The 16,921-nt window shown below is 36.3% G+C and overlaps 1 protein-coding gene across 1 annotated transcript; it reads left to right on the forward strand.

The window, feature by feature from the left end:
* Nucleotides 1-13,165: 13,165 nt before the first annotated feature.
* On the forward strand, nt 13,166-16,435 carry LOC130738286 (membrane steroid-binding protein 1-like). The gene is made up of 2 exons (XM_057590245.1): nt 13,166-13,556; nt 15,781-16,435. The coding sequence occupies exons 1-2, from the start codon at nt 13,243-13,245 to the stop codon at nt 16,151-16,153; spliced, it is 687 nt and encodes a 228-aa protein (XP_057446228.1). The 5' UTR covers nt 13,166-13,242; the 3' UTR covers nt 16,154-16,435.
* Nucleotides 16,436-16,921: the final 486 nt, after the last annotated feature.

The raw sequence follows: 16,921 nt of genomic DNA on the forward strand, positions 1-16,921 counted from the left end.
GGCTGATATTTTGAGGCATGTCGAGTGCACATCGCAAAAAATGCCCCTTCCAACTAATTGGATATGTTATCCATGTTTTTTCACTTGCAAACTCTCACCAAATCAAGCTTCGGGTAGTCTTCTGGTAAGGGTTAACAACTCACGTAACTCCTCATTGGTTATTTAATTATCTTATCCAAATAGTTTATTCACTGCAGAACTTTCCCCTGCATGTCTATGAATATATGCGTACCGGGAAAGTACTCAAATGGGTGATTAGAGGACCATCTGGATTGAAAGTGGATTGTTCCATTCTTGGTGTGCCTCATCGCAAGTACGCTAAGCTTGGTAGGGGCTGGAGGGCATTCTGCGCGGGCCATGGATTGAAGGCAGGAGATGTCCTGAGCTTATTCTTTACTGTGAAATTTTTGCTATTATTGATGTTATAATTCATCCTAAGTCTTGATTCAGTAAACCTTTTATTTTCCTTTCTAAAGTTAGTCTGCATTTCGTTTGTTGTATTAAGTATTTCATGGGTTGTATTAAGTACTGGACAAGTATTGCTGTTTATATTTCTTTTCAATGGCATGTGATAGATCATTAGTTTTATCATCTGGTTGTGTACGCAGACTTCATATTTTTCATTACCTGTCAGGATATTTTTGTGGGAATTATGATGATAATACATTGTATGGTAACAATCTAACCGTGCAAAGCACGGGCCTAGATACTAGTATCAGACAATGGTGGGTTTTATTTTTCTCTCTTCTAACTCTCTCATAACAAAAAATACCCAGACCATTCATTGGTGCTAGTGGACTCATTACATGCTCAAGTCTTTCTTTGCAGTCTCTAGGGTTGGATTGTATTGTGTGTCGTACTTTCCTCCTATAATACCACTTTTAACATTCTAATTTTTTTTTGAAACAACATTCTAAAATTGTAACTTGTATTATGAGTTTTAATATGACATCAACTTAATATTTTTATTTTTTACTCTAAAATTGTAAAAATAATAGAGGCTATGATGCGAACCAGAAATGTAAGAATTAGGCTTGCAATATCAGACCCATAAAACTGTATTGGAGAATTTGAAACGTTCATTTCTTGTTGCTTGTTCCGGTGGTAAGCAAAGAAAGAACTAATGTGGAAGTAGCAGTCATATAGTCATCGTTTGTGCTTCTCCACTTCCAACCGCCATCAAGAACTCACATTGCCTTCCACATTTCACTTGCAAGAAACTCATTCTTGAGGGAAATGGTGTGTGACTGTGATAATGAGATGCATCTAATGATTGAACAGTTTTAGAAACTTCAAATCATGTTAGATTACACCCTAATCTTAATTCGCTATAGCTAGACTATTTAGGAATTTGATTTTGGATTTGTACTTTGTTCTTCTTCCTCTATTATTTTCCAATGCATTAATCATATAACGAGGTTTTGTTATCACTTGCAATGCTCGATCTATTTGTCATATGAAAGGAAACGTCAGAAGTTTCGTTTAGTGATTTGTAATTGACTGTATTGGGGAATTTGAAACGTTCATTTCGTGTTGCTTGTTCTGGTGGTAAGCAAAGAAAGAACCACTGTGGAAGTAGCAGCCACATGCATTCTATGCTTATGCACTTCCAACCGCCGTCTAGAACTCATGTAGTCTTCCATATTTCACTTGCAAGAAATTCGTTCTTGAGGTAAATGTTGTGTGACTGTGACAATGAGATGTATGCGACGATTGAATTGTTTTAGAAACTTCAAATCATGTTAGATTACACCCTAATCTTCTTTCGCTATAGCTAGATTATTTTGGAAAATGATTTTGGATTCGTGTTTTGTTCTTCTTCCTGTATCGTTTTCCAAGCATTAATCGAATAATGAGATATTGTTATCACTTACAATGCTCGATCTATTTGTCATAGGAAAGGAAACGTAAGATGTTTCGCTTACTAATTTGTAATTGACTTGTAGAAATCTTCAATGGTGGGAACACCCGCGGCTGAAAGTTTGACGCACACTAACATATAGAGGAATCCATCAGGACCAAAGTTGGGGAGAAAGAAATTTTGGCTACGTTTCGAATCAGGTCGCTCAACAGGAAGGAACCAACCATGTTACATGCAATCAATATGTATTACGATGCAATACCTTTCCTTCTACTGAAAAGGAAATGAATACAATTTGTTTATAAACTGGGTTAATAATTAATAGTTTTGACAAATTCATGGGCTTTTCACGATATTCATAGTGTTTATTTTATGTCATAGATCTAGTTTTTGATCCAACATGCCCAACTCCCAAGGTTTATGATGAAGGGTTTAAAGGTAATGAAATCTTATCGCACAACTGCTCTGACTTTCTCACTTTTACATACTAAATAAAGTGCTGAAATAAAAAAGTGCAAAAAGAGGCAGATTACATGAGACATTGCTGTAAATGGTTGATATTTACTTCTATCAATAGTCTTGATTCAAGTTCAATTGATCCGGCCCAAGGTTAAAAAAGAGTGTGTTTCAAATGTGTTGTTAAAAAATCATTGAAATGAGTTTGAGTTGCTTTGTTTCTTGTATTGTGTTTTTGATTGATAAATCATTCAAACTACTCATTGATTTGTGTCGTTGATATTCATTCTCAACAACATATTGCACTAATAGTTCAAATAGACCACTAGCAATGTTCTCTAAATTTAATCATTATCGAAGAACAATGATATTTTGGGCTGCATTGTTTTATGATGAAACAACAGACTCATACCAGTGACTCTTTGAGGAATTTTTAGAGGCACATTAGTAGAAATACATGAGGGATATGATCATTGTTGAAGATTCACAGTCCCTACTAGGGGTTGTCATTCTCGTCCTAAAATATATTGTATTCATTGAACTTATCTCCTTATTCAATTCAAGTGTAGTATTATTCTTCACTTTTAACTTCAGGGTGATTATAAGACTGGATGAGGTGCTTCCTTCACTGAAGATCAATTGGATGAAATAAGGGAAAAGTGGTCTTCGTTTTAGTTTCTAAATTTTATTATAAATAGAGGGCAATTATAACTAAACATATTGTTGGTATGTGTTTAATTTCCCTTTTGGTCTTTTTATAAATTTCGTGTTTCTGATTGGTTTATGTTGTTTGTTTTTATTAAGTCATGTGTTTGGTGTGGTTGAATTGGAAAACTGAAAGTGATTCCCATAACAAATAACGCAATAGTGCTATAAGTTTGGATATCTTCGTGTTTTTGATAAGTTTGGACATATGTTTGCCATAAGATTTTGTGTTAATGACAATGTGGTTACCATCCGCTGAGTGTTTTTGGCTTTTATTAGAAAATCGTTTCCTCCTACATCTATGTTGATATTTGTGGTTGGAGTCATGGGATTGCTTTATTTCTTTCTTTATTGATGTTGGTCATGGACTAATCTTGCGTTTTGGTTGGTGCTTTTGATTTTTGAAGATCAAGATGGCAACCTCTGATTCTTGTTCTTTGCTTTGTTTTGCTTCAAGGCATGAGGATCCCACTGCTGTTGTTTTAATATATTTATGTGGAAGGATGTTGAAAAAATCTCTCTCTGTTACATTGTTTTGCCTGACCCCTCATGTTTGGCAACCTTAAAAGATAAACTTTGTCATGTTTTAATTGTATTTCCTTCTATCAAATATTATTACATAATAATCAAGATACTTGTGAACTATGTAAATTTTCGTTTGGACAAATTTTTAGCATGTTTCTTTAGCAAGCAATGTCAGATGCCTACGTTTCCAACAGTTCATTTAAAAAAATAAAAATTAAAGCAGCGCAATGAAACTGCTGCCTTTGTTGTTAAATATTTAAACAAAGACAACGATTACAACCGCTACTATTTCTATCGAATGACAGTGGTTACTACTGCTACATTAGAAGTTTGCTGGTGTCATTTATGCAGAATTATTAGCGGTTCCTTAAAAAACAAAAGGTAGCAGTTAAGAACCACTACCGTTGCACTTGCTCAAAGGCTACACCTTGCTTTTCTGCGGTTAGAACCACTACCTTATCCATATTTTAATCGCTACCTTATCTATTTTTTGTACTAGTGGGCATGCAAAATGTCTCTACAATTTATACAAAGGGTGTAAGTATTCCACAACATGTGGAGAGAACTTAATTCCAGAAATTGGAGGGTTGTGACGCTCTTTCATTATAACATTTCCTTCTCTTAGTGCTGATGCAACCTCTTGCATTGCTCCTTTAATTTCAAGTATGTCATCATCCTTCCCTTGGTTGTTAGCCACTTTTGATTTCTTTCTTTTGTTATTAGTACTTTGTGTTGGTGAAGTATCTTGAGACTGAATTTCAGGAGTAAAATCATCATTACCATTATAAGCATCAAAGTCCTCTAATCTCATCTCATTCCGAAGTATACAATCATCAATATCATCATTGGAATAAAAAAACAAACAGATTCAGTGGTTGAATTAAGTCGCTTTCTCATTTCTGATGCGGTTTCAACTTCCTCTTTAATAGCTCGATCATTCCCATTAAGTGTCACCATCGCCTCATAGTTTGGAAATGAGGTATTTCTACAATATGCTGCTTTAGGTTTTGACTAATAAAAGCATAAATTTCACAAAAGTTAGCCAACAATTCAATAATGACATATTAGTAAATAAAATGACAAGCATGTTACCAGAATTAGAGCACCCTAAACTTCTGGTTCAGTATCCCATAAATGAGTAGATGGATGCCAAGCAAACCCACTCATACCATTCTTAAAAATATCATAAAGATCGGTTTCCAGCGGTTTTTAATCTTACTCTTGCCAATTTTCATCGCAAACAATACACTCAGCTCACTTGCGATGCTGTCAAGTGCTTTGGTAGAGAACTGGTCGTTAACTTTGTTACCGACTTTATACTCGTGCATGAAAGCTTTGACAAGAGCATCATCCATGGCTCTTGCCCAATTCATGTTATTACCACTTCATCAATTATAGCATAACACAATTAATAAAATGAGATGATTACAAAATAATAATAATAATAATAATAATAATAATAATAATAATAATAATAATAATAATAATCAATAAAACATGTTCCATTTCAAGAAAATCAGCATGACAATAAATTCAACCAAATTCAACATACATCAAGGTAAAATAAAAAAAAGTAACACAAATATGATTACACATCTTTTAGCTCAAAAGATCATTTTGATAATCTATCCACATTTGATTGGCTAAAGTGTGTCTTATAAGCTCTCCATGAGCAGTCTTCTCACAACCACTTCTTGTACCTTGATAATTGTCATGAAAAACATTTAGATTAGCAAGCTCATAATTTACTTCAGCTATAAGGTCTTCATCTGGATCTATGGTCATTAAGTAATTATGAAGGATGAAACATGCAACGATGAATTGCTTTTGAGCTCTAATGCCATAAGTAGGCTCTGTTGAGCTAGATAAAATCTCAAATATGTTTTTCAATACACCAAAGGCTCTTTCAATTGCATTGCGCAATAATGAATGTCGAAGATTAAACAATTCTCTATGATTTTGCGGTGGATTTGTTGCTGATTATTCTTTCAAGTGATGGCGAACTCCTCTATAAGGTGTAATAAGTCCACTTGTCAACATGAAGCCAGCATCAACAAGGTAATACTTTCCTATAATCAAGTTAAATAAGTAATTAATGAGATAGTTTTAAAATCAAGTATTGCCTAAATTGCACACATAATTTACTCATTACCTTGATGGATTTTAAGCATATATTCTCGTCTTAATGTGTTCTTTATAATTCTTGAGTCAGAGGTTGTCCCTTCCCAACTAGGGAGCGTATAGGTGAACCTTAAATCAAATGTGCATGCTGCTAACACATTTTGGGTTGGGTAATATTTTGTACCATGATATCGGGGAGCATCTTTAGGAGGTACTTTGACACATATGTGTGTACCGTCGATGGCACCAACAAAATCCTGACACAATATATTTATATTAATATAATCAAGTTTGTTGTTCATATCTTTTACTCAATAGTAATTCCAACATGAATTTTACCTTAAAATAAGGGTAGAATCTACCACTACTAGAAATTTCTTGAGGAACTATTCAACAATCAGGTTGCACAATAAACTTTGCTTCCAATTGGAGGAGGGCTCTCAATACATGATGGAGATGACAACTAATCGTCTCACCAGGTTGACGAAACCAAAAATTTACTTTACGATTTTTAGCATTGTGTGTTAATATGTAAATTGTTTTGACAACTTGTTCTTCTACGCTTGACCATCTTGTGGGTTGTAAGCCCCCTCTCTTTCTGACATACCACATAACATTAAAAAGACTTGGGGATCTATTCTTAATATATATCTACTGGTTTCACTACTACTGATTCTACCCATTATTTCTTTCCGCACCTTTCTCTCTTGGAGCTCATATTGTAACTAATTTTTCTCTTACGAGACCTCTACAGGACAAGGTAATAAACAACATTGCATATGAACTGAGCTACAACACTTATTCGATGCAAATCGTACTATATAATAAGATTCAAATCTTCAGCATCCATCTAACATAGTAACATATTTTTATAATCCAATTTATGTAATCCAACAATAGAAAGAGGGAGCCAAGTATGACATTCATAATATAACATGAAAAAAACATTAACAACATAACATATATAAAACAAAATAAACATTGACAACATGAATAAACATTAACATGTTGAACCAAACAATATATACTATGATTTCCTCCTTTCACAACAGAAAAAAAAGTCTATACAGCCAGCCAAGGGAACAATCAAATGAAACGAAAATTGTAGAAGGGGCTGTTATTGGTGACAAAGAAGGGGTTGCAACTGGGTTGCGGATGCAGGGGAGCCGGCGCCGCTAAGAAGGAGGCGACGGTAGAGTGAGAGACTAGAGAGGGGGCACCGGCGGTGGCGGAGAGAGACCAGAGAGGGGGGCAACAGTGGTTGGTATGAAGAAGGAAGGAAATACATGTGAAATGAAGAAGGAAAGAAATACACGTGAAACCCTAGGATAAATTGGAATTTTTAGATTTGTGCAGGGTTATTTTTGTACAAAATTTATTTCCCCTCCTAATTCCCCCACTTTTGGGGGGAACAAAAAATTGAGGTTGGAGGGATTTTTCTCCCCTCCAATTCCCTCCCATCCCCCCCTCCTAAAGTTTGAACCAAACAAAATCAGATTTTAAAAATCCCTCAATGAATAAACATTGACAACATGAATAAACATTAACATGTTGAACCAAACAATATATACTATGATTTCTTCCTTTCACAACAGAAAAAAACGTCTATACAGCCAGCCAATGGAACAGTCAAATGAAACGAAAATTCTAGAAGGGGCTGTTATTGGTGACAAAGAAGGGGATTGAAACTGTGTTGCGGATGCAGGGGAGCCGGCGCCGCTAAGAAGGAGGCGGCGGCGGAGTGAGAGACTAGAAAGGGGGGCACCGGAGATGGCGGAGAGAGAGACCAGAGAGGGGGGCAGCGGTGGTTGGTATGAAGAAGGAAGGAAATACACGTGAAATGAAGAAGTAAAGAAATACACGTGAAACCCTAGGATAAATTAGAATTTTTAGTTTTGTGCAGGGTTATTTTTGTCCGAAATTTATTTCCCCTCCTAATTTCCCCACTTTTGGGGGGAACAAAAAATTGAGGTTGGAGGGATTTTTCTCCCCTCCCCTCCCCTCCCCTCCGTTCTCCTCCAACCAAACAATGCGTTAGGAGCATGTTGGTTGTAGAGGGTTCAAAAGCAAAAGTGCTAATTGAAAGTGGATATTAGATTGTCATGGATTTGGATTGGGTCGAGTGTGTCTCCAAGCTAGATGAGCGACCAAGAATCAGGTAAGCAGACCCAAAAGAAAGACAACCAAGCATGAGGTGTGGTCCATATTCATTCCCTTGATTCCCAAGACTTGTCAAAGGAATTAGTTATTATTCCCCTTGATTTTCTCTCTCATTCATGTAACATAATCAACTTAGTAAGTCATCCAGTGTTCTATCCAAGAACATAGCAGACCCAAAAGAAAGACAACCAAGCATGAGGTGTGGTCCATATTCATTCCCTTGATTCCCAAGACTTGTCAAAGGAATTAGTTATTATTCCCCTTGATTTTCTCTCTCATTCATGTAACATAATCAACTTAGTAAGTCATCCAGTGTTCTATCCAAGAACATAGAGGTGAGGTGCGGTACCTAGAGTGAAAGGATCGTGATGTGAGAATCTTAGAGAGACTGAGAGCGTAACCGCTTAGAGAGAAAGTAACAGAATTTCAAGTTTGTTATTTCTCGAATGAGCTAAGAGTCCTTTACAATTGGTTTCCGTCCCCTATTTATAGAGTTGGGGTTGGGCTTAGCACCCCTAGCTTCTCTTAATGTGCCAGTTGGGTCTCCTGGGAAAGGCCCAAGTTCCTGGCTTGCGCGTCGCCTTGGACTAGCGTTCCTGGGCGAGGGACCCTAGGGTCTCGCCCAGTCCATCCAGGTTCAATGTATCTGTGAGGTTTTTAGCCTCCAACTATATATAAAGGGGGAGCCTATGATGTATAATTCATGTTCACTTCTTTACAAAAAAATTTACTCTAAGGTATTTCTCTCAACCTATTTAGCTTAGATCTTTATTCTGGAACATGTATAGGAATAAATTTGAGAAAAAATTGAAGATTCAACCAAGCATAACATCTAAAATGAGATACTTAGATGGATACACAAACAATTAGCACATATGCCACAAAATAGGGAAAATAAACATAAAACTAGATGTAAGGTTTCTGATAGTAAGGGTAATATGTTTGAATAACAATCATGACATATAAGGTTTATTTGAAATTCGCAAGTCATACATGAACTTGTAGGTTTTGACAAATCATCGGGATGTTATGCATGCATGCTATCGTAGACATTGCATAAAAAGCCAAAGGATTACTGCCATGCATAGTTGACCATTGTACCATACACTACATCATTTTTGGCCTTCCGCCGCGGACGGAAAACCGCGGGCACATGTTAAAAAACTGTGGTTGAAAGCTTACGCCACAGTTTTGCCACGCTTTCCATGTCACAGTGTATGTGGTCGTGGTCAAGTCCAAGTACCAAATTGGCGAAATGATTTTTTTTGTGTTGGACTGACTTCAAGATGTAAGTTTTATGCCACGGTTTTTAGTGGGATAAGGTTTCCACGGTTAGAACGTCGTGGCCATAACCCATCCACAATTATTGAACCGTGGTTCTAAACGTAGATGCCACCGTTTTCTTTACCCGTGGCCATCAACCTTTCACAACTATTGAACTGTGGCACATACAGTACTTATGCCACAGGTTTTTGTCCGTTGAAGATAATAGCGTGGCCTAAAGCTGAAAATGCTGTAGTGATACAAAACTACATAATCATCGAATGATTAGAGTTAGGTGCGATGATTTGAGTACGTAAAAATTAAATGTTTCGCAATTTATCCAATTAAGTTCTCTTTTTAGAAAGATAAAATTATATTATATTAGCAAAAGAAAGAGAGTAGCATTCTCAAGTTGAGAATACAAATTAGCCGGTCTCAACGGAGACAAAAAACGACATAAACCGCAAAGCAACACAAAACCCCCAAAGGAATGAACTCGGACAACACCCCAGCATGAAAACACCCATGACAGAAAATAAAAAGAAAAAAAAAACTTCCAAAATTTCCATATAAGATTCATTATTTTTTTTTTTGAAAGAAAAGATTCATTATTAATTAGAACTAAACTTGTCATATATGTCATTGTGTAAAGGTTATGTAATGAAGAGCAACAAAAGATCCATATTGACTAGCATAATACGAGTCAAAGATTTTTTATGCTAATTTCCCTAGTCTAGGAACTAAATCAGTTCAACTCGAATTCTTTTGAGATTAAAATGGCTATTACTCAAGAAAATATACCATGACTTCGCACGAGCAATATGAAACCCACATCAAAGTTTTCTCCCATAAAGTAGACAAATTTACTCAAGAAAATAATTTCATTTTTAAGTTTTACATTGAATTAAATATGTTTTTTTTTTCTCTCTACAAATATTCATGCGTTTAGCTTTGGTTATTCAATTTTTCACATAGTTTTAGTCCATTAATATTTAAAAGGGAGAATGGTAGCATCTCTAAGGTAGCGTTTGGTAAACATGGGGGAAGGGAACGGAACGGGACATATGGGTTCTGTTCTGTGTTTGTCATGCTTTTAATGCGGAACAGAACGGGACAAAAAGCTCCAGGAACGGAACATTTTGGTTCCTAAAAAAAGGTGGAACGAAGAGAACAGAACAGAACACATAATTAAAATATTTTACGGTGACAAAATTGCCCTCTAGGTCTATTGCGTTAGAAACGCTTCTCTATCATTCTCATTCTCCTCAAAATCAATTGACGTCTTCTGCGGCTGCTGCGGCTTCAATCTTCTCAATCGATTTTCTCACTCCATTGAAGGTATTCCAAAAACTCCACCGTTCTCGAAATTGTTTTGCTCTGTACCCACATGATGCTATGATACATCTTCTTGCCATTACTTTTTGGTTTTTAGGTGTTCATGTCTGAATCACTATTTTTTACAATTGATTCCATCATTTTCTTTCTTGACCACAACTCACGTGATGCTATTGTTAATATCTCACCTCTCATACTATTGTTTTATCACCAATCACCCACTAAAAAATTAAGTAGCAGTATCATATTTAGTTATAATCACTTGGGCGAGAGAGGCATTTTCACTCTTCAAACATGACAAGGGTATATATGTAATTAACATTATGGTTCTGTTCTGTGAAACATGCACCAAACATGAAACAGGATCTAATTGTCCTGTTCTGTGTATGTTTACCAAACACAATGTACAGAACATTATTGTCCTGTTCCGTCCTGTTCTGTTCTGTTCCGTCCTGTTCTGTCCCGTTACCAAACGCTACCTAACAGTCAGCCACATCATGACTAACATGTATCGTTATTCAACAATGATATATTCACACCTCCTTTATTATATATTTTATTTTCACTTATTTTTATTTTTATTTCTTTTCTCTTATTATCTATCACATCTTATACTTTCTCTCTCTTACTTTTTCTTTTCTTTCTATTTCTCTTCTTCTCCACTTCATTCCACTCATTTTTCATTTTTGAGGTGTCAACAAACAATTATTCATCGTTATTTCATCAACTATTACCAAGAAAATCATTTTCATATTGGGAAACTAAATGTCATGTCATATCATTGTTGATCTGCTTGCCCATTTTCCACACCCATGTATCTTATAAAGTCTATGTGAAAGTCTTCACTTACTCCTCCATTTATAAGAATAGCTCCCATGGTTATTAAAATCGGACTAGCCCACACGTTGAATAGGTCGGTCTGGTGTGTCATATAAGGTATATGAGCAAGTCCCCACTTACTCCATTTGTAAGGATAGATCCCATGGTTATTAAAATCAGACTAGTCCCACAAGTTGAATAGGTTGAACCAGAAATTAGCGTGACGATCGGTCTCGTACACTAATAAAATCGATTAGAACCTGATGAAACGGGTAAAACCTAACAAATTACCAGTTCAAACCTTCATGGGCATTGTTATGCTTCTCATTCGCGATCTAAAGTTGTTGCTGCAAAAGTATCTTCAACTTGAGCCATCTTCCGTCACAACTTTGTTGGGTTATGCACGAACATTGCAAGCTATAGAAAAGTATACCTTACTTTAGATGAGCCATAAAATGATATGAGAGTTGGAAAAAAATCTTCTTGGATTTGAGAGTGAGGAAAACGAAGGTGGAAGAATATAGAGTGAGGGAAAGATATATTTTGATTTGATTTGTTAAAATAATTTTGTTTTCATTCCCTACTTTTTTCTTACAAAGGAAAAATTTCATTTCCTACTTTAAACTTTAATTATCAAAATGTTATTTCGTTTTATTTTGTGATTTGAAAAAGTTATAGAAAAGTAAAGGTGGTTGTTAGGGTGCAAGTGCACTCTATGTCTTTCACCATGCAAGAGCAAAAATCACGCATAATAGAAGGTTTAGTAACCTGCTGTTAAAAAAATTAAAAAACTCAGATTACACAAATATCCCTTTTCATTCCACCTTCTCTCTCTACCTCTCCCCTCTCCTTTCTCTCTCCTCTCCCTTGTCCCTCAATGTCAGGTCACCAGCACCGCCACCACCGGTGAGGACCACCAGATACCTCACTGCCTCACCTCTCTCCCTTTCGCTGCCTTTTTGCGCCGCCGTCATCTCCGTGAAGCCGCCATCTCCGAAAAACAACCACCGTATTTCGCCCATAACTGAATGCCTCGTCAGTGGCTGGAGGGGGGAGCCTCAGAACTCGCTCACGCGCGCGATGGTTCCACCAAGCTTCACCCAGATCTGAACAGCCATCTTGGTGACTGGAGGGGGAAACTGGCCAAGAGGAGGAGCGGTAAGACGTTAGCGTTGTCTCCGTCGTGTGGTGGTCGTTGGCTCGATTGCGGTGATGAAAGCGTTTTCGAGAACCTTCTTCGTGCCTGGAACAATTTCGGTAGAGCATAGAGATTTGCCTGTACTTGCGTTGTACAGCGCCGTCGCAGGAAGGCCAAACCCCGTGCTCGCCGCTGCTCGTAGACTCGCCGGAACCAATGAGATCAGGTTCTTCCTCTGAAGCAAATATTCATCTTTCATGCGAATCTGTATCAAAGCCTCTCGCTTGTGCAGATCTGGGGAAAGCCACCACCACCAATACAAATAGGTATTTTTTTAATTGGTTTATTTTAGAGAGAAGGATGGTTTGGTTGTTCAATTAGATCAAGATAGGATTTTTAATTTTAATTTGTTTGTTCATTGTTTTTGCTCTTGAATCTTGATTATGATATTTGAACTCTAAAGATGCTTTTGGGATGTTGGGTAGTACCGGAAGTGGCAAGCCTTCTGGTATACGATGTGAGTTTTACTGGTGATGAGGTTGAATAAGGTTGAGACTTGAGGGAGAAAGGAGGAGACACACACTAAAAAAGCTTTATGGTAATGAACAAATTAAAATTGTTATAAATTATATAAAAGTAAAAGCAATGAAAATATTTTCAAAGAAAAAAAATTCTCATCAAGTCTTCATTGAATTGTTGAATTTTTTTGTTGGCGTTAGACAACTTTGGTGACGAAACCAAACCGTGGTAAAAGTAGAAGCAAAAAGGGTGTTATAAAAATCTTCCCCTTTTCTCTCTTCTCTCTTTATCTGACACTCTCTCTCAAACACTTCCTCTATCACCAACCAATCCACAAAACATGGCTCTGGAACTGTGGTCAACACTGAAGGAAGCCATAGTTGCCTACACTGGCTTCTCCCCAACCACCTTCTTCACCCTCCTCGCTATCTTCTTCGCCTTATACTACGTCCTTTCAGGCCTCTTTGGCTCCTCCGACACCCACAACCGCCATGGAACCACCAGGGACTTCGAGCCGCAGATGGAGCCTCTTCGGCCGCCGGTTCAGATCGGGGAAGTCACCGAGGAAGAGCTTAAGAGCTACGATGGCTCTGATCCCGAGAAGCCCCTTCTCATGGCGATTAAGGGTCAGATCTATGATGTTTCACAGAGCAGGTAAATAATCATAGCATAGTTGAAAAACTAAACTTTTGCTGATTTTGGATTCTGGGTTTTCTTTTGTTTGGTCAACAGAGACTTTTTGGTATTTGGATTTTTTTTTTATACTGTCTAGTTTTCATCTCTGTTGTTAATTCGCCTTTTTAAATTTTGTGTTTGCTACCCTTCTTTTCGAATTGCATTTGATAAGTATAAATCTTAAGAATATATGATTTTGAACTTCTTTTTTATGTTTGAAGGTCTTGGTTTTGTTATTGTTTTCTGTGTATGAGTACTTGTAGTTCTTTGTTTGATTGTATGGTTGGAAGAGGGTGAGGACGTGCTCCTTCTCAAGTTTTTATTGGAATTACTATGTTATCACTTATCAATTAGTGTTTGGTTTTGCTTGGTAGGGGGTGGGGGATGGGAAAGTGGGTATTGGAGAATTGGATGTTGGGTGTGTATAGAGTTATGTAACGTTTTATTCAATTGCGCTATCATTTTCTGACCTACCCTTAATTTCTGTTTGGTTGATTAGCTGGGAGGTGGTTGGTTGGGTGGAAAAAAGTGGTGATCAAACATGGTTATGGCTTATTAGAGTGAAAATGACTTAGTTTGTACTTCAACCTTTTCTTAATTTTGTATTTCCACGCCAAGTTTTAAGTGAATTGACTTCAGATTTTCCGGCTTCCAACATTATACTAGTCAACCAAGTAGGCTCTCAGTCAAGGCTGTTTTTGGACAATAGTGAATTATGTTCAACTGGGTAATGATTTTTATATACCTCTTCTTGTCAATCTCTCTCTTCAAAGTGCATCACATGTTTCACTCCCCCCACCCCCTCTATCCCTCTCTTCCTCTCTTAAAGTATATAAATACATATATTTAAGTTATTCAAATATATGTCAAGCTATTTTGCCAAACTTTTTTAGGACAAAACACAATGCACACTGAAGACTGGATGAGGCAAACTATAACCCATTGATGCACTTTTGCTTGGAGCTTCTATTTATAATTGTAGCTCCTAAAAAATGGGGGAGTGAATTTTGAGAGTGAATTATGTCATCACAACCATTGATTGAGAAAGTAAAGGTTGAGATTTAAAGAACTTCACCCTAGTTTGTTATACATGTGAAAGTATGATCACACCAAATCAACAGTTGTAATTGCTTACTTTACTCTCTAATGCGACTCTCTCACTTTAGAGGACCCAAATCCTCTATTATACCTTCCAATCCTATGTAAGTTTGCATTCAAAAAAAATTAAAACAAACTGAACATTTTAATTGAAAAGGGTGTCCCTCAATTAAAATAAAGTGAATTTTCACGCTTTACTCAATTTAATTTTTTTCTTATGTTTGTGTATGATTCAATTGTTTTAACTACAGTTTTGATGCATCTCAAAAGAGAATGATTTGAGGAAATATAGTATTGATATGCCCCTTATTGGGACAATGGTTGATCTAGATGGTTGGTATGTCATGGGTATTAGTCATTTTTCTCTTTGCAACTTTAATTATTCATTCTATCTCTGAAAAGAATAAAATCTTGGTAGTTTCAAGTTTAAATTTTGTTTATAGGGTTGCTCAATTTAGAATTAGGGTAGTCATAAAATTATGAACTTTAAGTTCTCAAATAAGCTTGGGTTTCCAAACTGTTTTTATGTAGTATGAATCACGTAAGCCTCTTATTTAAGGCATAGGTTAGTTGAAAACAAGTACATCATATTTTTTTTAATCTATATTGGTAGGACCTAATGTGTAGGTGCGTTTTGGTTTTCAGTATAGCTTTTCATTTTATTCTGATTGCATAATTATCCCTAAAAAGCTCGAGTTATTTTTGCTTGATATATTTTTTGTATGAAAGTTGGGTAATATTAGGATGATCACTGTGTTCCCTTCACGCAACCTTTTCCAATACCTGCTAGCAAACATACTATATTATAGGTTGCTTTCAACCATTGTTGTCAGATTTTGAATAAAATTGTGAATATCATGATAATTTGTCTGAATATGCATGAGTTATGAAACTCAAAGGTAAAAACAAAGTAAATTTAACTATTTGGGAAACAATGACCTGAAAACTCACCTTGTGTCTGATAAATTTGCTAGTTGCAAAAATTAATGTGTTTAATTTTCTTTTCATTTCTACTTTAATTGCCACCAGGACATCACGTTTGGTAAAGGAAATTGATATATGTTTTCCATTTTTGTCTCTCACTGTGTGTAATCTATCCTGCCAGGATGTTTTACGGACCCGGTGGACCTTATGCTCTATTTGCCGGCAAGGATGCTAGCCGAGCTTTAGCAAAGATGTCTTTTGAAGAGAAAGATCTAACTGGGGATATCTCTGGTCTTGGCTCATTTGAGCTTGATGCCTTGCAAGACTGGGAATATAAGTTCATGAGCAAGTATGTAAAAGTTGGAACTATCAAAACGACAGTTACGGTTACTGCACCAGAATCCACTACTGGTGAACCATCAGAATCTACCACCACCCCTGATGCTGATGCTGATGATGATGATGCTTCCAAACCTACTGAAAATGGCCCTTCAGAAACTGAAGCTGTTAAAAGTGATGAAACCCCTTCAAATATTGATGCAGCTAAAGAGTAAAAAGGGTTGGATAATTCCCCTCAAGAAATAATGGTACACAATTGCACAAGAGGTTCTGAGAGAAATTGGTCTGGTCCTTCTTGAATGTATTTTGCATAAGTTTTCCTTTTAGTAGTCTAGTTCTCCCTCCCCTTTTTCCTGGACTTTGCTTTTTTATTTATTTATAAATAATGATTTTTTTAGTGTTTAACTTCACTTGGGTGTAAACTTCCTCACGTACCCCGTATGGAACTCCATATAATGTGTTACTTAGAGGCCACAATTAGTGAACATTTGGGATTATATTCTGAGCCAAGTATTGAATACATTTAGAGTATGTTTGGATAACGATTAGAAAGTATGAAAACGAAATAATAATATGTCACGAGGTACTTTAACAGACAGTGTATCGGGATATATTGTTTTCCTATTTTCATAATTTTTAACTGGTATCCAAAAATGCTCTTAGTTTGTATGGTTTTTCTGGATAAATATAATAATTTGTTTGGACGGAGATTTTCATGATTTAATATGGCAAGGTAATAAATTGCACCAATTTGAGCAGTTTAATTTGTAGACTTGTCTGGATTTTTATTTGTGTGGTCTTGGATTTGATTTTTTTATCGATGTATATGAAAAAACTAGTAGGAGTTTCCACATTGGCATCTGACAATGACGAGAGACAAGGATAGAGAGATTAGTCTATCACATGTTGAGTGAAATAATACTCTGAAGAGGAATCCTAGCAGGAAGAACTTCTAGCGTCTTCTAGCAGAAAGAACATCTAAA

The sequence above is a fragment of the Lotus japonicus genome, chromosome 2 (genome assembly GCF_012489685.1).
Source record: "Lotus japonicus ecotype B-129 chromosome 2, LjGifu_v1.2".
NCBI classification, from domain to species: Eukaryota; Viridiplantae; Streptophyta; class Magnoliopsida; order Fabales; family Fabaceae; genus Lotus; species Lotus japonicus.

Excerpts from the sequence above, each read along its gene's own strand:
- LOC130738286 (XM_057590245.1), top strand. The coding sequence starts at position 13,243 with ATGGCTCTGGAACTGTGGTCAACACTGAAGGAAGCCATAGTTGCCTAC. Across the intron at positions 13,557-15,780 it reads TATGATGTTTCACAGAGCAG|GATGTTTTACGGACCCGGTG; the intron begins GTAAATAATCAT and ends CTATCCTGCCAG.